The sequence below is a fragment of the Toxotes jaculatrix genome, chromosome 12, assembly GCF_017976425.1.
Source record: "Toxotes jaculatrix isolate fToxJac2 chromosome 12, fToxJac2.pri, whole genome shotgun sequence".
NCBI lineage: Eukaryota > Metazoa > Chordata > Actinopteri > Toxotidae > Toxotes > Toxotes jaculatrix.
The window spans coordinates 9,192,019-9,216,195 of NC_054405.1; the positions used below are offsets into that span (position 1 = coordinate 9,192,019).

At 40.8% G+C, this 24,177-nt stretch overlaps 2 protein-coding genes across 9 annotated transcripts; both read right to left on the reverse strand.

The window, feature by feature from the left end:
* Positions 1-7,579: 7,579 nt before the first annotated feature.
* Positions 7,580-15,272, reverse strand: LOC121191206 (protocadherin alpha-C2-like). Of its 8 annotated transcripts, none has more exons than XM_041052342.1 (3): positions 12,767-15,272; positions 11,264-11,300; positions 7,580-8,309 (listed from the first exon to the last, which is right to left on the reverse strand). In XM_041052342.1, exons 1-2 carry the CDS (start codon positions 15,200-15,202, stop codon positions 11,289-11,291), a joined length of 2,448 nt encoding a protein of 815 aa, XP_040908276.1. In that variant the 5' UTR covers positions 15,203-15,272; the 3' UTR covers positions 7,580-8,309; positions 11,264-11,288. The 8 variants fall into 8 exon arrangements, with proteins under 8 accessions (XP_040908276.1, XP_040908270.1, XP_040908273.1 ...); XM_041052336.1 differs by having other exon boundaries at positions 11,264-11,490; XM_041052341.1 differs by lacking the exon at positions 7,580-8,309 and adding an exon at positions 8,445-10,277.
* A 4,047-nt stretch (positions 15,273-19,319) lies between these two features.
* LOC121190599 (protocadherin beta-15-like) lies at positions 19,320-23,859 on the reverse strand. The gene is made up of 4 exons (XM_041051465.1): positions 21,310-23,859; positions 20,150-20,211; positions 19,956-20,068; positions 19,320-19,591 (listed from the first exon to the last, which is right to left on the reverse strand). Exons 1-4 carry the CDS (start codon positions 23,839-23,841, stop codon positions 19,320-19,322), a joined length of 2,979 nt encoding a protein of 992 aa, XP_040907399.1. The 5' UTR covers positions 23,842-23,859.
* Positions 23,860-24,177: the final 318 nt, after the last annotated feature.

Genomic DNA, 24,177 nt, shown 5'->3' on the forward strand with positions numbered 1-24,177 from the left:
GTCACTCAGTTCATAAATCAGAATTTCTGTGCAACACATGACTGAAAAAATGATGGTGGTATTATAAAATGGAGAATATAAGCCAAAGATTTGGCTCACACGTTTAACAGATTCTCTGCTTGCTTGGATTTACTGTTGCACAGAAAGGCAAGGTCAAGGCAAATCTGCAGAATGCCCAACATCACCACCCCCCCACCCCCCCGACACGAAAGACAGAGGGGAAAACGTGGTCACAGACATGTTTGGGGGGACTCGCTCATGTTTGTCTCCCTTTGTCTGTATTGGGAGTCGTAAGGATGGTTAATTTGCCGGTAGCGATTCTGTGGCGCAGCCCCCCCGCATGGCGAGCATTTGGGCAAGGCGCAGGAGAACGAAAGCATTGCACTGACAATCACAACCTTCCCTCCACATGGATCGCTGTCAGTGGTAGACCTCAGACTGTCAGGTCACATAATCGTATTTAAGATGCCTGTGGTGGACCCCGTAAAGCACAAGTCTCGTTTCCTCTGTCTAGAATATATCCCGGAGAGAAACATGATATAGAGGTGGATATAGGCACGGCAACAAGACAGCTGGTGGTGTGCTGAACACAGCCTGATATTAAATAAATAAATGCTGTGGCTGTATTAGTCAACATAGTCTTCATGTTGGAGGAACAGCTCAGTAGCCTTTCTCCTGTGGTAGTAAAAATTCTACAGTGAAAAGTATTGTTTACTTATACTTACATTCCTAAGGAAATGCATAATGTCCCATTTCACTGATTGTGTAAACTGAACTTCTAGGAATCAGGGTTTTCACTGTATCTCACCCAGATCATCCTGATGTTGGACCCCAGCCCCCTTAAGACCCTGTCCAGGATTAACAGCTATAGAAAATGAAGGGATGGATATGTGTAAACACCGCTACTGGTGTTGATGTCTGAGGATTTAAAGGTGAAGTGTGGACAGAACATATGCAACAGTCTGATGACTCTGTTGCTGTTTCATAACGTGGTTAAAGTCTAGTTACCCCTGCAGCTGAGATGGTAAGAACCATTCAGCACAAAGCAGTTGTGAGACATTAGGGCATTACTGGCAGTTCGTAACTCTCAAAGGTGTTGTCGTCCAGGCTGTAAGTGCTCTCTGAATGGTTTGATGGACATGAAACTGATCTAAACCACACACCGCTGCTTTCTGTCTGCCCAGCCTGCATCCAGATCCAGACAGCATTTTCCCACTGCTTTCTTTAAAACGTAGCCTGATTCTCTTGTAGTGTGTTTCAACAATTTATGGTCAGACAATGCGCTTAACAATTTTTGCCATGATCACACGCAAACCTCTCTCTCAAACTGGAAAATAATGGAGGTCATAAAGAATGCATGGTTTCACGGTTTGGACGGAAGCTGTTCACAAATACTGCTCTGTCATAAAGTTATAGTAAAAATAATCTGTTTGGCCAAATTTTTCAACTGCTAAGTATTTGCTGACACAAACCAGGAATGTGTGGCACAGCAAAAGAAGCAGCACCAAAGAATCACATCAGCACCAGGGGCAGTTGCTCAGGCTCAGGCTGGATGAGGTGACAGAATGAAAACAGGACATTATTTGTTATTTATGTCAGAGCAGTGGTGGTCATTTGAATCACAATCTCTATTTATGTGAGATTAAAATGTAATCTGTCTCTGGATGTGTTAATAAGATGAGGAAAATTATACATTAATGCAAGCTATGCATGCACACAGTGTGCATACTGATGTGTTGATGCACTGAAACTGCGTGTTTTATTTTCAGTCTCATTTAGAAAATATCTCTTTGTGTATTGTATTTACCACTTACACAGGTATTGTTATGGAGACATATTGAAGGAACAAGTGAAACATAAAAAATGAGACTAAACAGGAATTGCTGGGTCAGTAACCACAGCTCTCTTGTGTAAAATTTGGGGTAGAGCCTAGAGATAACAGCGATCAGACAGTGAATGAATTAGCTGCCATGGATTCATGTACCAAAAATGAAACTGGAGTGATGTCTCTGAATATAGAACACACAGCTTTTTGTTGAGTGAACAGTAGCTGTAAAAAGAAAGAAAGAAAGAAAGAAAGAAAGAAAGAAAGAAAGAAAGAAAATGTCTCGGAACAAGCATCAAATTCACTGAAAATAAAAGAGTCAGTCCCAACATTTCACTGTGAAAGGGAGGCTACAGTATTTTAGGCTGAAGCTAAGGTCTGGGAAATCCGTCCAAAACAGACAAGCAAAGTCGGTCACAACAGCTGGCAGGGCAAGTCTGTCCTGATAGCCTTAAGCTGAATAGATCACTGGCTGAATGCATCTAGTGGAGGAGAGCCATGATGGCTCCTTTGAATAATCTATGCAGAATCAGCTGGACCACTGTAAGATATCGTCATAAGAACAGAAGTTTTAGAAAATGTTTTACCTGGCAAAACATTAATTAATACAAAACAATTTAAAAAATACACCAAAGAGTATAAAGCAAATAACAGCAAATGTCAAAAACAAAAAGAAAAGTAGGTAGAAAACCAGCCTCTATTTTTAAATCCCTTTGAAAGGTGATTGAAAGGATTACACTGATTTTTTGGTCTCCTCACGCTGCCCTGGGAGTTGTGTTTTTGAAATACTCTAGCAGCACAATTCCACAAACTGTGCTGTGGGTTTGCTGATTATCTATAATTTTGATTTATTGATTGAGAATTGGAAATACTCATATTAACAAGGATAACATTATATGAGAGCATATGCATGTGCATTGTACTTAGTCCTTAGTGTTTGAGCTTGACTTCTAAATTTACCCTAAACACACTCATCCCTCATCCACACACTGACTTCACAACAGATATGCAACAATTACGTTTTCCATTCATTCAGAATGTGAATTGATAAAACATTCATTTCCTTTGAAATGTGCACTGCTGACTGTGCACCTGCCTGCTTATGGGAGCCATTTTGGATTTTTTCACATAAGAAAATATTGTTTCCATAGCAACAGCAATTTGATGAATGGTTTCAGTGCCAGTTGTGATTAACATTCTAAATTTGATGTACTGTCCCCCACACAAAACATGCCAACAAAAATGAAAAGTCAATGGAAGCCATGTTAGGCACACTGAGAACAGGATGCCTATGACATTCCTTTGGTATTCGCATTCTTTATTCAAATATGCATTTTAATAAGAGTTAAATTATTGGGCAGCAGAAAGGAGCTGTGGTTAAAGAGACAGCTGCAGTGTCCTTGAGCAAGTCTGTCATCTGTGCATCGAATGTGACACACATTGTCTAAAAGATTCATATTAACATATACCACCCATTGCAGTATTAAAGAATCTAATGACCCCCCCCCCCCCCCTTTGTGTAAGTTTTTAGACAGACATGGTTATTTTGCCAAACTGTGCAGCACAATTTATGTGCTGGACTCCAGCTCACATGCAGTCATCTAAAGCAACCAGCACATAATGGCCAACATAGTCCAGTGCAGCAGTGACCCCATGGCAAGGGCAGCCACACACATAAATAACCTGCCACAGGCGTCACTTAAGATGGAGCCTAAATCACGCTGCACTTAACCACATCATAGTACTCCATCAGCCTGGCTTCCAGATCAGCGTAGACTACTTCAGTCACTGGTTCCCCCCTGAGAATGTGAAGCCTGTTCCTTATTAATGCTTACACTTCTTTAAATAAATACTGCAATAATCAAGCTATGAATTCTCTCTAATCTACACCAGCATTTGCCTCATCAAAACAAAATCCCACTGATATAATATACAGGCAACAAGACAGATGTTTTCCATGGAGATCTAGTGGATAAAATCATAGACTTCGCAGATGCGTTAATAGATTTGTATTCCTGCCTTGTCTGGAGCGTGTCTGTAAATCAGAGTGACAACTTGTTCATATCCATTTCTGCTACAGTGCAACAAGCGATTTATCTTTCCTCACAGCACAGACACAAATTAAAACAAACACATCACTCCTCCCTCTGACTGCGGTCAGAGCAGCACATTACCAGACACTTCCTCTTCACTTTATCCTTCCAACTGTAGTGCAAATCAAAGCTCTAGGTGATAAGACTCATGACCCCATTGTGCATGGGCTCCAGCCAGGGTATCCTCTCTACTGATCTGACTCACTCATACAAATGGGTCAAGCATCCACAGCCCATCTCACACTTTGACTGATATTGCTGAAATTCCAATAGCAAAATGGGATTATAACTAAAACAGCATTCGCAGGTAGAGGTGATGATTTAGTGACTCTGCATTGACTACTTTTTTTTTCTTAAACTCATAAAGTTTGCATTTTGTTTTCTAGAGGTGTCCTCAGCCAAGATCATAAGTTGTGTAAATGCAGTATTTGTGTGTTTTGTGACTTAAATGACTTGTATAGTTGGCAAAGTTGTTCTGATATGGCCTAAATATATCAGAGCGTTAGCACCTATTCCTAAAAATTAAAATGACAAGTACAATAACTGTGGTTTGCACTTATTATAATAGTACTCACCTCCTCTTCTCACACTGGATGGCATATCACTAACCCCCACATTCATACTCCAGGCCTAAAAACACAGACAGAGGGCACCAGAGAGCACACTCTGCTAAAAACACAACTACCATGCCAAAGCTTGAATTGACAGTTGCCATCTGCAGGGAAATTGTCTCCAAATAATGTAGACATTTTAGGGCAAAAAACAACAACACTGCATGTATTTATTCATTTAAAAAAAAAGAGTCTTGTTTTTAAGTTTAAGAAGCATATCAGAGAGTCTGCACTCAACCACATGTTGAAACAGATTTTAAATGGACTTTCTTACATTTTACAGTGACCAAATGTAGACAACATTGAGCAAATCCACATAATCAGGTTAAAATAAGCAGCTCGCATCCATCTCTGAAGATATCAATTTTTAATATCCTAATACAGTACTCAAAACAGAAACACATTTACTGGATCAATACCGTGCTGTCTACCAGTCTAGCTCAGTGCAAACTAAAACAGTCCTCTCATTGTGATGGAGACAAATGATTTATGATAAAACCCAAAAGACTAGAAATGAAAAATCTTGATGATGTATAAGGGGGAGCTTAATTGCATACCTCTTCAAGACCACGAATCATCATCTGAGTGTGGAGAGGAGAAAGTTTTTCAGGGCTGCTGTTATTCTGCGACTGATATACTGTGTTAGAGCACTGTGAAAACACTCCAAGGCTATAAGAGCTCTCGTTGCCACTTAACAAAAAGGGCTGGTGGTCAAGAAACTCCTAACCCCTTCCCCCTGTAATATACTGTATATTCATAGACAAAATTAACAACATGCACAGTCTATTCATTGATTTTCTAGCTTGGCCTGTTTCTGTTCAGGGTCACGTTGGGACTAGATGCACTGAGGAGAGTAAAACACAGCTGACAGGCCACCAGTCCATCACAGGCTCAAAGCATGCGTGTTTCAGTACACCTGACCTGCATGTTTTTACTGTGAGCAAACCTTAGCCTGATAATCACCATTTGATGCTATTTGAAGTGCAGAACAAATTTATTGGCTGTTCACAGCTAGCCTACATTATTACACTTATTTACAATACTGTAGAAAGGCAAGGCATGGTTTATTTATATAGCACCATTCGTATACAAGGTAATTCATAGTGCTTTAAAAGATTACATTAAAATCATAGAATAAAAGCAAATCATATTACATTAAAATCATAAATAATAGAAAAAAAATATATTAAAACATTGGAGCAGAAAAAATAGAAAACAGTAAAATAATTAAATAAGAAGAGTGCAGTTAAGACAATTTAAGAGAATGCTTCAGTAAACAAGTGTGTTTTCAGGCCTGACTTAAATAAACTGAGTGTTTGGGCTGACCTCAGGTATTCCGGAAGTTCATTCCACAAGTGAGGGGCAGAATAACTGAATCCTGCTTCACTTTGTTTAGTCCTGACCCTAGGAACACACAGTAGGCCTGTCCCTGATGATCTAAGGGGTCTGGATGCTTCATAAGGAACCAGTAAGTCCATAAAGATATAATTACAATAATATTATTGTGTGAGCTACAATTTTACTGGGCACCCTGCAGAGTAAATCGTTTAACAGTAAAAATTCGAGTAAACAGTGTAATAAAAACTACACTTTCACACCCCAGTGTCCTGGTTTTTCACAGATGGGTCGCACAACATTTTCAGAACTATGAGCAGCACCAGTTCTCGCTAGGGGAGGAGAATTGATGGCCAAGTACTACAGCAGTACTCAGCACACATGAATGTAGCCACAGGTGCACTGCTTATTTTCACTGACCTACTTCTGATTCTTTTAAAGCACAAGTAGCCAGGGAACCTTAAGGCCTTCAATATAGAAATGCTGGTTTTGAAAAATTCGCAGAGCGCTGAGGTGAGTGGTAACCATTGGTTTACCACCTATCCAACTTAACATATAACTCTATTGACTTTCATATTCTAAATTTGCCTGATTACCACTTTATCACGTCTCTGTGTTATTCTATTTGGAAATTTCAGTTGAGCATGGAACTCATACAGTACACTGATGGAAGTTTTATTGATGTTCTGTGTCACATCCAGCTCCTGAGTCAGGTCCTGTTTGTCTGTTTGTTCCCTGATACCAGTTTAGTTAGTTTCCAGTTTTATTTTGAAATTACTAACCCCTTTGTCTTTTTCGTCCTCCTTTGTTTCCCGCCTCAGAGATTACCTGTCCCGCCCCTAATGTGTTGCACCTGTGTCTAATTGTTTCCCCGCCTCCTAGTGTGTTTAAGTCTTGGTCTCTCCTTTGTTCTCTGCCAGATCATCTTTGTCTGTATAGTTGAGCGTTCCAGCATTTGTTCCTTGAGTTAATCCCTGTGTGATTTGACCTGGTTTGTTCTCCTTGCGGTTTTTGCCTTTGCCTGACGATTTTGATACCTCTGCCTGATTTTGGACTGCCATTCTGTGTACCAACCCTGTTTGGGTTAAAGGCCAGTTTTTGCCTCTTTTTCCTGTGTACTCGAGTCGTGCATTTGAGTCCCTGTCTGAGCCCTCTCTCCTTGACAGTCCTGGTCCTATAACACATACTGTATCTATCCAAATGGGCTGGATGTGAGCAAATGCACTTGCATTTCAAATTAGTAATAATGAGTAAATTCATTTCAAATGTTGACAGCAAAAGAAAACTTGCACACATTGATTACAGTGGGAATTGCTGGCTATCATACAAATTCATGGGGCCCTCACACATCAGTCTCCTGTAGGACTACAGACTGAAAGCCCTGTGTGGTCACAGTGAAGAGCAGACTATGTAATTTGGCTCTAGGCCTTTGCTAATCCTGACAAAGCTATTATTTGTCTGCTTCTGCAATTTGAACTGCAGGCACATCGCCTTTATTTAGTTTTCAATTTCCAAGAATTAGTACAGAGCGTTATACAGAGAAACTGGGTCAAAATGTGTGTATGAGAGGGAATTTCAGAGAGAGACAGAGAGAGGAGAGATGGAGAGAGAGAGTGAGGGAGAGAGGGAGAGAAAAATTTGTGTGTCACAATCCAGAAGTCACTTTTGATAACTTCAGTTTCATTTTTCATCACAAACACAACAGAGAGACAGATTAAAAAGCTTTATTCAAACTAGCATGATCAGGCAGAACATTTAAGCCAAATAAGCAACATCAAAATCTGACAATTAACTAGACTTCAAAATAAAGCAAGGCCATTCTCTCCCATACTGTCTTTGATCCACTAAGTGGGATGGAGCTGGATTACGTTTGATGCAACTCTCGAAGCAAACTGTACAATCTGACTGGCAAATCAGCAGAGGAAAAAAAAAAAAAAAAAACTGAGCTAGCTGTGGACACAAATGAGAAAGAACACACTTTTACTATACCAAGCACAAGCACCACCTGTGCCATTCGATCACAGTGAATACAGAAGATATCAAAAAAGTGTACTGTATAAAAAAACACAAAGTATAAAGCAGTTAAATTTACAGTAAATGCATCTACTGGTTCGAAATAGAACATCTGTTCTTAAACCAAAAGGCCAACATTTCTAAGCAGTTCAAGGTGTTATTTTCTCATTGGGATAACTGTAATTTGTAATACTGTACGAAATTCCATTGTTTCATTCATCAACAGTCACATACATCTTTTATAATGTAGAAGGCACGCAAGGAGCTCATCATATGTGCAGTTTATTAATTTAATTCTTTAAACACTGTTGGAATCAACCAGTTCAGGCGATGATTGCACATACAACATGTACTCCACACCAAGAGATCCCTCATTAGGTGACATCTTTAGTCTGACAGACAGACAGACAGCTGTGTTTATGTCTGGGCTGCCTGGTGCATCGGGAGAGAGGAAAAGAGAGGTTAGATTTCACTGACGCAGACTCGATACATCCGAGTGCTGCGATCACATTTAGATTTGGTACATCTGCTCAATAATTTCTGTGCACTCTCTATGTGATCAGCAGTGTTTTGTTTAGTTTTTTTTTTTTTTACTTGTGGAGTCAGCACTATAAATAACACTATGTTCTCCTTCTCACAATCCATTCTCCTTATCTTAACCAATCAGATTTAATAATTTAGCACCCCAATGAGTGGTCCTAATACGCTCCTTGTTTCTGAGAAATTAAAGTCCTGGGCTTCACGGTAGTGCTACAAGCACTACCTCTGAGGTCAAGAAAAGTACTGTTGTTTTAGTTTTGACTTATGTACACTATTAAAACAACATCATATGCACTAAACTACAAATATGCAACACAAAATGCCCTTGAAGAAGCTCACAAAATCTGCATTAAAAGTTAATACATAAAATACCTATAAAAACATGAATATCCATAAAACACCTTGACTTATATTCCCTTGTACCATGGCAAATAAATTCTGTCAGTACTGTACAGTTTAATATTCTTCCTCTTTTCAATAAACATAGTATTTATCATTACAATTTTTTTTTTGTTTCCCCTGTAATTGTGTTTTTTTAATTGATTATTATTATTTGCACTGTGTGCAATAAATAAACGCAGTTAACATTTGAATTACCAGTTTTATCAGCTTGGAAAAAGTCAGTTAAGCTGAGAAGATAATAGCTTATATGTGTGATAAGCAAAATCTTGTCACAAAGAAATGTGACTTGACATTTGACCCTGTTTTGAAAAATGTGATTTATGTTTTACTCGGAGCCCGTTCAGGCCCCTCTCAAGTTTGCAATGTCAGAATAAAACTGAATAAAAATTTGACCTGAGGACACACCTCCCCCATGCACCCTCGCTCACTCAGTCCAACGAGAGGAGACAGGCTGAAACAGTTCAGATTTCGAACATGAACCTGTTTCAGATTCATTTTTTCGTTGTTTGTTTGAAAAATCAATATTGCAGTGTTATTGTGTCTCTCTAATACAGCCAGAGAATTATATTCCCAGTCATATACTTTATAACAGCACAGATGTCTGTAAAGTATGAACTGCTCACCTGATATTAGTGAAGGTGTAAAAAATGTATAGAACTAGAAACACTTGTGTTTCTTTTCATTTTCTTTCATTCTCTTTTTGTCATTTTCACACATTCATCACTGTTAAGTACAACAAACGTAAAAAAAAAAAAGAAATCTAAAATTCAATCAGATTTTTTTCATTGGAAAGATACTAGTTGACAGTATGAGCTTTGCTAAACAGCAAGACTCATAAGAAGAAATGTTCTATTAAAAAGAACAAAAGAAATAAAACACCTAGTGCAAAGCCTGAATCAAAGACACAACCAGCTACAGTTCAGTATTTAACAGATTTATGGAAGAATCATATTCACCCTGATTCATATGTGTATTTATAATTAGACGTGTTTGATCGTTTGCTTAAGAAATGTTGCATAATGGCGACTTATCCGTATGGTGACATACCGATGGTTCCTAGAACTACAGCACACAGCCAAACCCTGGAGAGAAGGCAAGTTTGTCCATTGAGGAGCTTCAAAGCATTAAGAAGGAGGGAATGATTTACTACATGAGGCCACTCTAGTAATATCCAGATATTCTGCCATAAATGATTTCAATTCTACGCCCAAATATTTGGAACATGTTGTAGAATCATGCGGATTCATGCTTAAAAGAGAAAAAAAGGTTGAAAGCTGAGGTGATTAGTGGTCGATGCTTGTATGGGGGATTGGAGGAACTAGAGAGAAAGAGGAGCTGGAGCAGAGCGACTGAGGGAGGACAGTTGTTTTACATCTTCTTTGTGAGTCACAGGAAAGAATTTCAGCCAGAGACTCCCACGAAGAGATGATTATATCATGGCAGTTCTCTTCTGGGTTGCTGCTGAAAGACAGCACATAAAATTAGCCACAATAGAAATATAAACTTCTAGAAAGTCCCCACTCATGCAACAGTGGATCGTGACTGGTTACTGCCACCATCGTTGACATGTCATTGGGTTTCAGGGACGTTTAAAGACAGGGGTAAACCGACACCTTGTTTTGGTATTTGGCTGTATATTTTTTGGTTCTTTCAAATCAGTGTTTTTGAGTATTCACAATTTCCACCAAATCATAAATGGAAATCAATCAGACTAACATTCAGAGCTAAAATAAAATATGACAAAGCTGTAAACTACTATAGGGAAGCAGAAGGTGTAAATAAAGCATGCACAAGCAGGCATCACAATGTGCTATTTGGTATTTGGTGGGCCAATATTACAACTAAAGAGGGGGAAAAAGAATAGACTCCATGTCATTGTAGGACACTGCCAACAGATTTGAAACATGGTCTAACAGCGCTTGTGTGCAGGGATGTGGACTTATTTGATGCAGTCACTGCTCTCAGGGACATTACCCGCTGAGAACCTATTCAGGACAATTCATTCTTTAATCCCCTTTTTTTTCCCTATCTGTGCCATCACTTTGCCCCGAATCTCTGCCAAGCTAGCCAGATGTGCACCACACAAATCTGACCAGTAGCCAATTTTATTCTAATCTCAGCTCTCAGTATAAGCTGATAGGTTTTCTCACTTGAGAGGCAGGCCAATTTAAATTTTAGTGCTCACAATAGCATTGCATTAGAGCTGAGTGTTGGATTTGTGAGAGACAGAATCTGGACAAATGGAAATAGATCGATTGTGCTCTATTTTATGGGGAAAATATGTTAACGAAAGGATTATACCAAAGATCTGTATTGGGAACTGTCACAATTTATCAAACCAATTTTTTTTGAGCCAAACCAAACATGTATACCAAATAGAAAAGGATAGAAAATGTCTACACAATTATAGTGGCTCTACAGAATGTAGTTAGCAACCAGCATACCTCCAGTTGTAGAATGGACTTCCTTTCATTTTGAGTACTTAAGAATAGAAAAAAGAGACAAGTTCAGTGGTACATGTGAAACTCAAACTCTCACTTACAATACACACACATACACACAAGTTCCTCTCTCTCTCTCTCTCTCTACATATGCACCTGTGCATTTATGCATATTCATGATGTTTAATCTTTCAGAGCATCAGTTGTTTCGGTTTAGTCTGCAGGTCCAGCTGTACAAAAACAAACAGCATCTGGATCAGTATCAGCACGTCTACATTGATTACAGTCTACTGTGTGCAGGAGCACTGCCAGAGATTCTACAGACCCCCAGCACTGTGTATCTCATTAAGTACAGCAACACGTCTTGTCCTTGAAGAGAACCTCTCCATGTCTGGGCTTCTTTGAAGTGCTCCCTCTCTTACAGCCACTAGTTACGCTCTGATTGTGTGTTATGCATCTGCAATAAATGACCTACATACTACATAAGACATCGAACAGTGGCACATTTTCAGTTTGGGGTGGGGGGTATTTGTTTGGCCTAATTATGCATTCATAGCGCTGATAGCTTGCTCTAGAAATGCACAGATAATGAACATCAGCATGATTATGTTCTCATCTTAGTTGTGACTAATTTCCGAGATTTCTTTTTTTTCCTGTTGCCTTTGAAAATATGTGCACTACTGTCCATTATGTATTTCAAGTTATGAGTATAGTTTGCCAAGCAAATAATTTGACCTAATTCAGTATTTTTGCACCATCAAACTCAACGGTTTCCATTTGAATCACATTTCAATTTTCAGTTCAGTAGTTCAGTCCAGTGACCCCTAACTTAGGGGGGTTAGGTGTTTTTTGTGTAAAATGTCAAAGTTAAACATGACTAGTATTATAGTCATGTTTATAGCTGTCAAATAAATGTATTAGAGGAAAAAATGATTAGAGTAAAAAGAACATTTCCCTCTGAAGTATAGTGAAGTAGAAGTACGTGTAGAACTCATGACGTGTAGGTGTCATAAATGAAACCACTCAAGTAAAGTGAAAGTGCTAATGCGCAGTACCTGACCAGAAACCAGCCCAAATTGTGCTTAGGTACAGTACTTAAGTAAAGTTCCACCACCGGAGAGTTAAAACTATGCACAGATATTTGACAGAGACCTTCAACTTGAATATAATCTCTAAATCTCTACAATCCTTCCAATGTTGCCTATATGACCTATTTAAAAAGTATTATTAACTCTAAAATGGTGATACATTCAGTGGTAAAGACACTTTCTTGAACTTGCAAAAATTATTAACAGTATTACCAAACTGCATCCATAGCTAATACAATAAAACAATTACTGGGCTTTCAGAGGAAACAAAATCATGATATGTTAGACAGTTACAGTAAATCCTTTTTCAGCTCCATCAAAAGCTACCCTGTAAAACAATACATTGCACCTGTTCATCAATCATAGCTAATTACACTAAATCGTAACCAAACCTAGTGACCATTTCATTCATACATACCTCCAGTGTGGATGCTCTGGAGTCTGTGGTCTCACTTGGCCCTATGCTCCTGGGTATACTGGACACAAAATACCCAGCTCCTTTGGGAATTATGGGCTGTCTCACCACCACTTTGCCTTTCCTGGTCTCTGCAAGGAACAGACTGTACCAGTAGGCATCGCTGGAGATCAGGGTGGAATCTGCGATGGTGGAGCTTCTCTGGCTTATCACGCTGTTCCTGCTGATCACGCTGTTCCTATTGGCCGGGGGGATCTTGATGGCCTTTGGCTTTGGTTTTTGACACTTCAGCACAATAATAACCAAGATGGTTATCAGCAGCAAAAATGACACAGCTCCTAAACCGATTACTAAGTACAAGTTTAGGTCTGTGAAGACATCATATTCTAGTGGCAACTCTGTAGTCTCTGAAAAGGACATGACATGTTCTACTGTGGATATCTTGATGGTGACTGTAGCAGAGAGAGCTGGTTCACCATTGTCTTTGGCAACAATCACAAGTCGCTGTTGTCTTGGGTCTCTGTAACTGAACATCCTCGTTGTCCGGATTTCGCCATTATACTGATCCAGACTGAAGAGGGTTGAATCACTGATCTGCAGGAGTTGGTACGTGACCCTGGAGTTCTGCTCAGAATCGGCATCAATAGCGATCACTTTGGCGACCAAGTGCCCCTTATCTGTGGACCTTGGTATCACCTCCTCTACAACAGAGCCCTGCGCCCGCCAAGGTGACACTATGAGGGGAGTGTTGTCATTTTGGTCCAGAACGATGATGTGAACTGTCACATTGCTGCTCAGCGGGGGAACGCCAGAGTCTCTAGCCTCGATGTGGAAAAGAAAATCCCTCTCTCTCTCATAGTCGAAGGTCTTCAGGGCATAAAGATCACCGTTCTCAGGGTTGATGGAGAACAGCATTGACATAGACGTGTTAACAATCTCCTTCTCCATTATGAAATAAACCAAGTACTGGTTCTCATTTAGATCTGGGTCAAACGCACTTAGAGATGTCAATAATGCCCCTGGTACATTGTTCTCTACGACATGGATTGTGTAGAAGGACTGAGGGAATGTGGGTGCGTTGTCATTCACATCCAAAATCTCTAAAGTAATGGTCTCGTGTTCAGATAAGGGCGGCGAGCCTTTGTCTGTCACCCTCAGTGTGATGTCATATTTGCTTATTATCTCTCTGTCCAGTGGCTTTGAAACCAGCAGCTCAAAGTAACCCTCTGAGGATTTGTTTAGGATGAAGGGTAAGGTTTCTTGCTGGTTCAAGGTGAGCTGCACTTCCCCGTTGACTCCAGAGTCCCTGTCACTGACACTGACCACAGCGATCAGTGTCCCTACAGAGACATCCTCACTCACTTCACTTTTCAGAGACTTGATGGTCACTTCAGGGTAGTTATCGTTCAGATCTGTGATGAACACCATCACTTTACAATGTCCCGACAGTGGGTTCGACCCCTTGTCTTGAGCCTGGATGTGCATCTCAAAACTTTGACTCTCTTCATAATCGATCACCCCCTTCACCTTGATTTCACCTGAGTTTGGATCAAGTGAGAAGATCTCTTGCGTCTTCTCTGAGGTGTACAGTGTGTATGAGTATATTAACTGGGCGTTTGTGCCTTCATCCAAGTCTGATGCGTTTAAGGTCATGACCACTGTCCCTGCAGCCGAGTTCTCTGAAACATTGACTGCAAATACCGGCTGACTGAACAGGGGGGCGTTGTCATTGATATCCAGGACGTTAATAATGATACTGGCTGTGCCGGAGCGGGGAGGAACCCCTCCATCCACAGCAGTTAAAATCAAATTATGAACTGCATGCTCCTCACGGTCCAAATTACCATTGAGGACTAAATCAACATATTTGGAGCCATCGCTGCCAGTCTGTATATCTATGATGAAGTATTTGCTTTCACTGAGATAGTAGGTCTTGATTGAATTGGCGCCCACATCCGCATCCACGGCGTTTGTCAATGAAAATCTCTCACCGGGAGGGGTTGCCTCCGAAATGTCCAAGGGCATTGTCTTTCTGCGAAACACAGGCGCGTTGTCATTGATGTCCATGATTTCTAGCTCGATGTTAAAAATGCGAATGGGGTTCTCAAGAATGACATCCATTTTCAGAAAACACGAGGTTGCTTTAGTCATGCATATGCTTTCCCTGTCTATCTTCTCGCGGATTACCAGCTCCCCTGTCTCTTTATTGATGTCAAGGTAATTTTTGCTGTGAATGACATCGAGCTTCGCTCTGCGCTGCACCAAACTGCGAACATCCAGACCCAAATCAGTGGCCAGATTGGCAACAAAGGAGCCCTCTTCCATCTCCTCCGGAATAGAGTACCGAGTGATGGAGAGCGCAAATCCCCATAGTGCAATGAATACAAAAATAGCCGCGATCAATCGTGTCCGTAAAGGTGCAATGATAAGCGCCATCATTATGGTATTATTTTAAAGATAGAAAGGAATCAGATCCGTCCTTACGATCAGGTTGTCTTGATGAAAGGGGGAGCCGGTGTCATTCTTGCGTCCACGAGTTGTAGCTGAAGCTGCAGTAGGCCATACAATCAGTACAGTACCGCTGGAGGAGCGGGGCTCTCACAGCAACGCTCTGCAGGGGCGTATGCAGCATCTGTGTCGCCTGACTTGGTGGCCTCACTGAAATAAATTAAAGGGTGCACATGTAGAATGAATGGCTCCACAATGTCCAAAAACAAAACAAAACAAAACAAAAAACTATATTTTGATCCATCATTTTTTGCAGAAACTTGCACCTATAAAACTCCCACTATATAACATTCAAAGAAATCAATTAATTTACTAATTTATTTTTTCATAATTTGAAAATGATTGCACTCTGGATTTGTGGAGCAGTGTTTAAAATAAAGCTTTCAGAATTAGTGCTGTGTGACAGTTAATGCTGTGTGACAGTATTGGCAGTTCAGAACAAATCAGGATATTCCCAGAATCTATATTATCTATCTATATTTTACCAACTAAAAATAAAATAGAATTGCTAAAGGACTTTTTCTTTTCTATATTCATATCTTTCTCTGTCCCATTCTGCCAATGTGATGAGATATTTGAGATATTTTATGTACATACACCACAAGATTTGCATTTCTCACCTCTATCTTGTAGGTTATTCCTCACTCAGCCTAAAGAGACTGTCATGGAGTTTTAAATATTTGCCGTTTTTACATGCTTTTAAATGTATCATCAGTAATAATGAGAAACTCATTTTTTGTTTTAGAGTAACCGAAAATAGTCTACCATGGCCTTGCTGACTGTTGTGGCCATGGACTATGTAGCCTTTACTCTCTGCCATTAGCTGTGGTTGCTGAACTGTATTTTGATCTGTTTGGTTTCCAAAACTAAAGGAATTGTGAACTGACATGAAGTGAGGACAATCCTCAAAATTCCTGTTGTTTAGCTCCATCAAGTGACAAGTCAGAGAATTACAGGAAGCTCTGAACTTCATCCACCACACATAATACACACACACACATCCTCCTTTTACTGTATTCTTGGGGAGCCTTAATATAAATAATGTATTTCCTAGACCCTTATCCTAACCTTAACCATCACAACTTAATACCCAACCCCTACCATTACCGTTAACCTAACGTAAACCTAATTCTAACACTAACAATAAACAAAGTCTCAACCCTGAAACAGCCATTTAAACTTATGGGGTCCAGCATTTTGGTCCCCACACAGCTGTCAGGTCCCACAAATAGTATAGCTCCAGATTTTTGGACTCCACAAATGTAATAAATGGAGCTCACACACACTCACATTTCAGGATTAGGGCTAAACCAAAAGCTTTTTTACTCTAGAAATGTTTTGGTATAATGTCACAGATAAGTCATGTTAAGTTGCTGCTTTGTCAAAGGTAAATCTGAAGCTTGAAGGTTTTCCGTGATGAAGAATGATCCAATGGTCCATTGCACATTGTTCAGATTTGGTAAGACAGAAAAATAAAGATGCTTCCTAAAGGAAATCAGCTAAATTTATGGACATACAAAGGTGACAGTGTAGGCATGGTCAGTTTCCACAGAGGAGGCTATGTGTGGGGGAAAGGCACCCTCTAATGGACATACTAGGGAAATTCCTCAACTCAACTAGAGTTGTGGAGACTACGGATTGTTGGGTGAGAGAAGAGGGAGATAAAGACAAATACAGCTACACAGATTTGGCTCTGAACAGATTTAACATGGCACAGAAGCAGGACATATGCAGTGTGTCTCTGCTTAAAGCACGAGGGACATATCATGACTGCTAAGCTAGGCTATTTTTGGTACTGGTTGTGATACAGTAAATCTTGGCTTGTTTGTCTGTTGGCAGGATAGAGTTGTGGGTGTATCTGGATTTGTGTTTTAATTCCTGACAGTATCTAAACGACAGACATGTATATCCTTTATTTATTTATTCCTGAAACTTTTATCAATTTAACTTGATCTTCAGAGAGTTCACAATAAACCTTGAAAGTGGCTCATGGCTCTCAGTTCTTTTAACATGAAGCACTTCACTGAGGCAGTCAGGCCCAAGCCTGAGATTAACCCACTAGTCTGCAGTAGCTCAGTTAGAGGTGATGGATCTTGGGGATAATCTCTGCAGTAGTAGTTTTAAAGCCCTTGGATTTATTGACCAGAATTTCAGGAGAAAAGGTTAAATGATGTGCTGAGCCATGAGTCCTGACACAAAAATAATGTCAGCTTCTTCTCTGCCACAAGCTTCATGTACGCAGGTGTCCATGTCACAGAGTGAGTATATGACTGGGCTCTTGCCTTTAACTTCTGCATTCAGGGGGAAGGATTTGGTCTCGTTTCCATGCTTGATTCTATCTTGGCATGGAAACGACAAAAAAAATGGCTTAAACTGGGAAGAGAGGTTGATATTTGGCATCCCCTGATATGACTCCATGCCTTACACCTGTGACCCCTCTATGGAGTCAGATCTCAGAGTCTGAAAAACTGAACAAAATGAATTTGCAAGGAGCCCTTTTTTTAGTTAACTAATTAATTTAACTAGTTTACCAGTTAACTAATTGTGCTCCTGCCACATATTGCTCAGCGCTCTCAATGTCAAGAGATCACATTTGATCTGGTAAAGCTATAAAAAAAGTTTCCTTCACTGCCATTAAGTGTTTTTATTAATATGAAATTGATGCTTTTGTCGTTCTTGAAGTTATTTCAGAGCAACTGGTGTAAAAGTAAAAACTATAAAACTAAAATACTAAAACTGTATTGCTATAATATATACAGATTGATGAGTAGATTAACAGTGTCATCTGTAGATTTACAAAATCACACTTAATGATAAATACCAATCTGAAATGTGAATAACCAGTGATTGAAATATGCCTCTTTACACAGCGGTTGCTTGTGATCTGATTATTTGATGGGCCAAGAGGTGTGCGTTGTGTGCAGTAACACTACAGATTTATGACAACATTTCATCTGTGTAATTGCCCTTTGAAATGTAATCAACAATTCAATCTGATGTGTCAGTGCAATGAGTTACTGCACACAGAGTCAAATCACAGCTGCGATGCTGCTCCCTATCATACTCCCTAAAGGAACCAAGACATACAGGTTGCATGGTAACACTCCTTGTTTTAATGTCAGAACATTTTCAGTCAGATGTGTTTGTTCTCATGTGTCTCTTCTGATTTAAACGAATCTGTGCTACATTACTTTGCTGTCACTGTTCTGCATTTCCATTCCTTTGCAGTTTTACTGCATTTTGCCTGAATTGTATTCAGAGTTATTAAACTTGTACGCAAATGGCCTGTCACCAAATGCACCCAGGCACGACAGGATGATAGGAAATGAACTGATAAGACAACTGTACCTGCACCACAGCTCGATCATCCAACCAAGATCAACTTGTGAATATCAATGATCACAGACTGTTTATTGTTAAGTGTTGCTGTTTATTTCTGTTATGTTTTTTTTCTTTAATACATATCTTAAACCTCTACTTTCATGGATTATTGCTAACATAGTTGGTTCACAACTTTGACGCACAACAGTGCACTCAGTACAGCTGTCCCTACACAACGAAAAAGGTGTGTCCACCTAAAAGAGACTGATTTATGGAAAACCTTTGTCTAATGGACTCTAAACTGCTGAAATCATTAACCTTTTTAGCATTAAACATTCCTTACTGAGAACCAGCAGCCTCCACACACATCAAACCCCACCTTACCTGAATTCACTGCTGCCGGGAAAGAAAAAAAAAACATTTTTCCTAGTGTTCCACTGCGCTGCCTTCAAACTAGACCACATTGCTTTAAAAGGCCCAACTTCACAATGTCCATCCTTGCTACCTAGAGAACCCACCCCAACTCAAAATAGACCTATTTTATTTCAGTATTTACAAAAATAAAAATGTACTTGTTGCAAGGAGTGGAATTGAATTCCACTGGGAAAAGGAGAAACATAGTCTGTCAGCCTCCAAGAGCAACTGAAGAAGCAATTTATAGTTATTAGTATTAGAACTAGTTAATGGCAAATGCACCATACACAGAATATACAGAATAGTTGGTGTATCATTTAAAGATAGAATTGCTTATGAGACCATCATCTTTGTCAAAAGATTGCTCGTAGTTTGAGATGAATCTTTTTTTCTTCCCAAATGTAGAGAAGGTGTTGTACACGTCCAGTTCTCCTCTGGGTGCCAGCTTCAGGGTGCTGTAGCCAGACGTGGTGCCAGGAATGTATACATTGTGCTGATAGTCTGGTGGTTCAGAGTGAGGCTGGGTGTACTTTGGGGTCCATGAGTAGTTAGGAACTGCTCCCTCCTGAAGAGACATCTTGGAGTCTGTAAAATGCGCATAAATTACAATTTGTATCAGAAGATTATTTCTGCAAAGACCTCACATTTGCATACAGTACTCTTGATCTGAATAAGGTGGTTTTAAAGGCATCTTCTTAATTTCAGCTTTTTCGCCCAAAAAAGAAAAAAAAAACAAAAAAAACACCTCTTGCAGGGGCTTAAGTAATCCTCTTGCTGATGCATTTAAATCCCCCCCAATTTTGGGGCCTGGTGTTATCTGCTTTTCGTTTTACCATTTTATATTTCAGACTAAATCCTTAAGCACAGACACATGGAGGATCCCCAGACTCCAACCTCCTCTTTCATAAGAACAATAAAGAGCCCACATTGCACAGCTGCCACCACCTACCATTCATGTGGTTTCCCCAGGTCCAGTACTGTGGTGCCACAGAGCAGGAAAACTCACCAGCTTCATATTTTTGTTTACGTGAAAGTGTGCCCTCCATGTGTACTGAACTGTACCTAGGAAGATAAAGAGGCAGTATAAGCAAATAAGTTTGCACATGTATGTGTGCATAGTCATTGGCTGAACTATATATTCACCTCTTGTATGCTGAGTTGCGTTGGTTCTTGGTCCATGTCCAGTCCTTGTTTGAATACTTAAGCTGCACAGTTGAAGCATAAAAAAAATTAGTGATCAGATCAAGTAGAACAACTGCAATTAGCTTATGTCTAGGTACTGTCATGTATGATGGCAAGGTTAAAGGCATTGTAAATGGGACATTGTGTATAGTCAAAGTCAGTTTGACTGATTTGCCTTTTTGTCCATGGTTCATTTTGAAAGCCAACAGAGTCCCATAGATAGAAGGTCTAACAACAGTTTCACTGTTTAACTAAAACTGTTGTTAGATAGAAGGTCTAACAACAGTTTTAGTTAAACAGTGAAAACCTGAGCAGGGATTGTTTATGAATTCCATTTTTTCCCAGACCATTAAAAACATTTGGACTGTGTACGCATTTCTTATGTTGACAGATTACATAATAGGCTTTCTAATGCAACATTATAATGGCTGAGAAGACGTCACATCTCCTAAAAACTGCAAAATGAATGAGTAGCTAATCTGCTTATGTGACTAATGTGAGTTTTAATATTGATGGAGATTCTGTCACTTGACTGGAGCACAAATACTGCTGCAGCAGAGTTAAGATCAAGAGGCAGCTTTAAGTCAGTGATAAAAATGTGTATCCCTTTTATCCCTGAAACACCTTTTATCCCAGTGTCACACAGCTTGACACACTGTGATAATCTGCCCAGACTGCAGGGTGTGTTGTCACAACGTGTGAGTTGGTTGAAATTGTATTTTCCATTTGATTTCTTAAAAAAAACTACAATGTCATACCTTTTTTATTGTATCTCTCCCACAGATAGTAATAGTAGAAAAGTAGCTGTAATGTGATGTCTATGATAGTCATATGATCCTTCTTCACACATTCAATCATTATAACATTTTTCAGTTTAATTTTTGCAAATTAGATATTAAAGAGTAGGCTTGGATAAAACGTAATAGTGCGACCCCTAGTGTGTGAAATGCTTTGTGACATTTGCCCCTGTGGTGAACCTTTTTGATTCAAGTGAGAGAGCAGGATGTCTGGTCATAGACATGATTGAGTGGATATAGTTTTGGGATTTGTGTAATTATTAAAGTGAATGACAGGAGGCATATTTGATTTATTTGTGTTTGATTCATTCTAAAGAATATTACCTCGTTTGGGGTTGCTGCTCTGTTGTTGGTCACCTCATTACGGTCCAGTGCGCTCCAGCCAGAAGTCAGGTAGTCTGTGCTCTTGGCATTATTCTGTTGGACTGACATCACCGGACTGCATGGCTTGAGGAACATGAAGTCACTTTTGGACGATTCCGGTGTGAGACACATTTTATAGCAATACACCTGAGGAAGTGCGCCGTTGCCGTTTGCCTCTGCGCAGCCGGACGCGCCCGTGGACATCCTCACATTAAGGTTGGATTTTTTGAACATCTCTGTCTTGGTGGCGGACGTTTCTGAGCGAGAGCAGCAGCAGCAACACCCGCCGATGGTGGGGATGTTGGACTCTCCGTTGGACGATCTGCCCTTCAGTCTCCGCACTGCAACCAGGACGATAATAGCCACCAGAAATGTGAAGGAGATTGCGCCCAGAGACACGATTAAGTACAGAGTGAAGTTAGAGCTGTGATGTGGGCTTAGTGACAGGTCACCCAAATCGGGCTGCGATTCTGGCAGGCTGTCAACTACTGACAGGATGATGGAAACCGTGGCCGAGAGGGGTGGCTGACCATTGTCCTTCACCAGAATGACCAGTCTGTGCCTCGTGGGATCTTTCTCCATCAACTGGCGAATCATCCTGATTTCGCCTGTGTACAGAGCAATGCTGAACAAGCTCGGGTCTGTTGCTTGTAGCATTTGATAAAAAAGACGCGAGTTCTGACCTGCATCTGCGTCCACCGCGCTGATTTTGGTGACAAGGTAACCGGGGTCAACCGATCTGGGCACTGATTCGCTTGGCGCCGTGCCGTTCTGCGGAACTGGCGACACAATTACAGGCGCGTTATCGTTTTGATCCAAAATAAAGATATTCACCGAAACATTGTTGTTCAGAGGCGGGAAACCGGCGTCTTGAGCTTGAACTGTGATCTGAAAGTTTTTCAGTTGCTCGTGGTCGAAGGATCGCAGTGCGTAAATGTTCCCGTTGTCTGAGTTTATGGACACGTACGTGGACACAGGCATCCCCTGTATGTCACCTTCCAGTATAGAATAGGAGAGGTATGCGTTTTGACCAGAATCTGGGTCCAGTGCGGTCACCGAGCAAATGGACGCTCCCGGCGCGTTATTCTCGGTCAAATACACAGTGTATGAGGGCTGTTTGAAGTGAGGCGCGTTATCATTCACGTCAGACAATTGGACTAGAATAGTTTTCCGTGTGAATAAAGGTGGGGAGCCCATATCTCGGGCGGTGAGGGTGATGTTATACTCTGCGACTGTCTCTCTGTCCAGAAAATCACAAGTTACTAATGTATAGTAGTTCTTAAAGGAGGAGTGGAGCTGAAATGGAATCTGATGGGGAATCTCACAGTCCACGTTCCCGTTCTCACCTGAGTCTTTGTCCATCACACTGATGACGGCTATCACCGTCCCCGGGGGGGCGTCCTCCTGCACAGGTGTGGACACGGATGTCAAGATCACCTCTGGGAGGTTGTCATTTTTATCCAAAACGTTCACCAGTACTTTGCAGTGAACTGCTACAGCGGAAGGTCCTTTGTCTTTAGCTTGCACGTATATTTCATGCATCCTGGCCTTTTCATAATCTATCACTCCTTTGACTTTGATTTCTCCCGTGCGTGAGTCCACGCTGAAAAGCTGGCGCACTTTGATGGGAGCGTGGCCACTGAACGAATAGGTGATATCAGCATTGGGACCCTCGTCTAAATCGGACGCATTGAGTTTTATGACAACTGTGCCTTTAGGTGCATTTTCAGCCAGTCGCACTCTGTAAAACGACTGATCAAACACAGGCGCGTTATCGTTTGCGTCCAGAACGGTAATATCAATTTGCGCAGTGCCGGATCTCTCCGGCGCGCCTCCATCCACCGCTGTTAAGACCATTTGATGCGAACTTTGCTGCTCTCTGTCCAGTGGGTTTTGTAGGACTAGTTCAGCAAATTTACTGCCATCGCTGCGCGTCTGTATATCCAAAAGGAAATGCTCATTTACGCTTAGCAAATAGGTGCGGAGAGAGTTGGATCCAACGTCTAAGTCCTGTGCGCTCTCAAGTGGGAAACGGGATCCTGGCGCAGCAGACTCAGATATGTCCAGATTAAATTCGGTCCACGGGAAACTAGGAGAGTTATCATTCACATCCAAAATTTCCATCTCCACTCTGTAAAGCTCCAGGGGGTTTTCTATGACTACTTGCAAGTGGAAAGAACAGGACAAACTCTGCTCGCATAGTTCCTCGCGATCAATTCTTTCGTTGACAAATAAAACTCCATTTTCTAAATTTACCTCCACGTATTGCTTCTTGGCACCTGAGACTATTCGGAATCTGCGCGCAGAGAGCTTGTCTAAATCCAAGCCCAAGTCCTCTGCAATGTTGCCAACAAAAGCCCCATGCTCCAGTTCCTCTGGGATTGAATAGCGAATCTGTCCCCAGACTCCATCCAAGAAACAAGTGAACAACACAAAACGGCACACCACATGCCATTTCCCATACAGTCTTTTCTTTGCTCCTTGTGCGTCCATCTGTAGGCTGAAGCAATGCCGCAACTCACACCAACGACTATGGTGCTCTGCACTCATATGAAGTGATTAAAGCAGAACTGTGCAAGATACAGTCTGGAACAAAAACAACAAAATAGCTTGACTTTGGTGGGACTGGAACAGCGACTGTCTGCCTGAGAGAAAAGAGAGGAGAGAGAAAGGGATGTGCAAGGTCTACTAGCCTATCTCAGATTAGTGTGCGTTTTGTGTGCGTGTGTTTATTATTGGCCCCACTACTCCAATAGAGGGGAAACGACATCTGCTCGGATAATCTTTCCTGCCTACTAGCCCGATCAAATTCATGTCACAGTCTCTAGG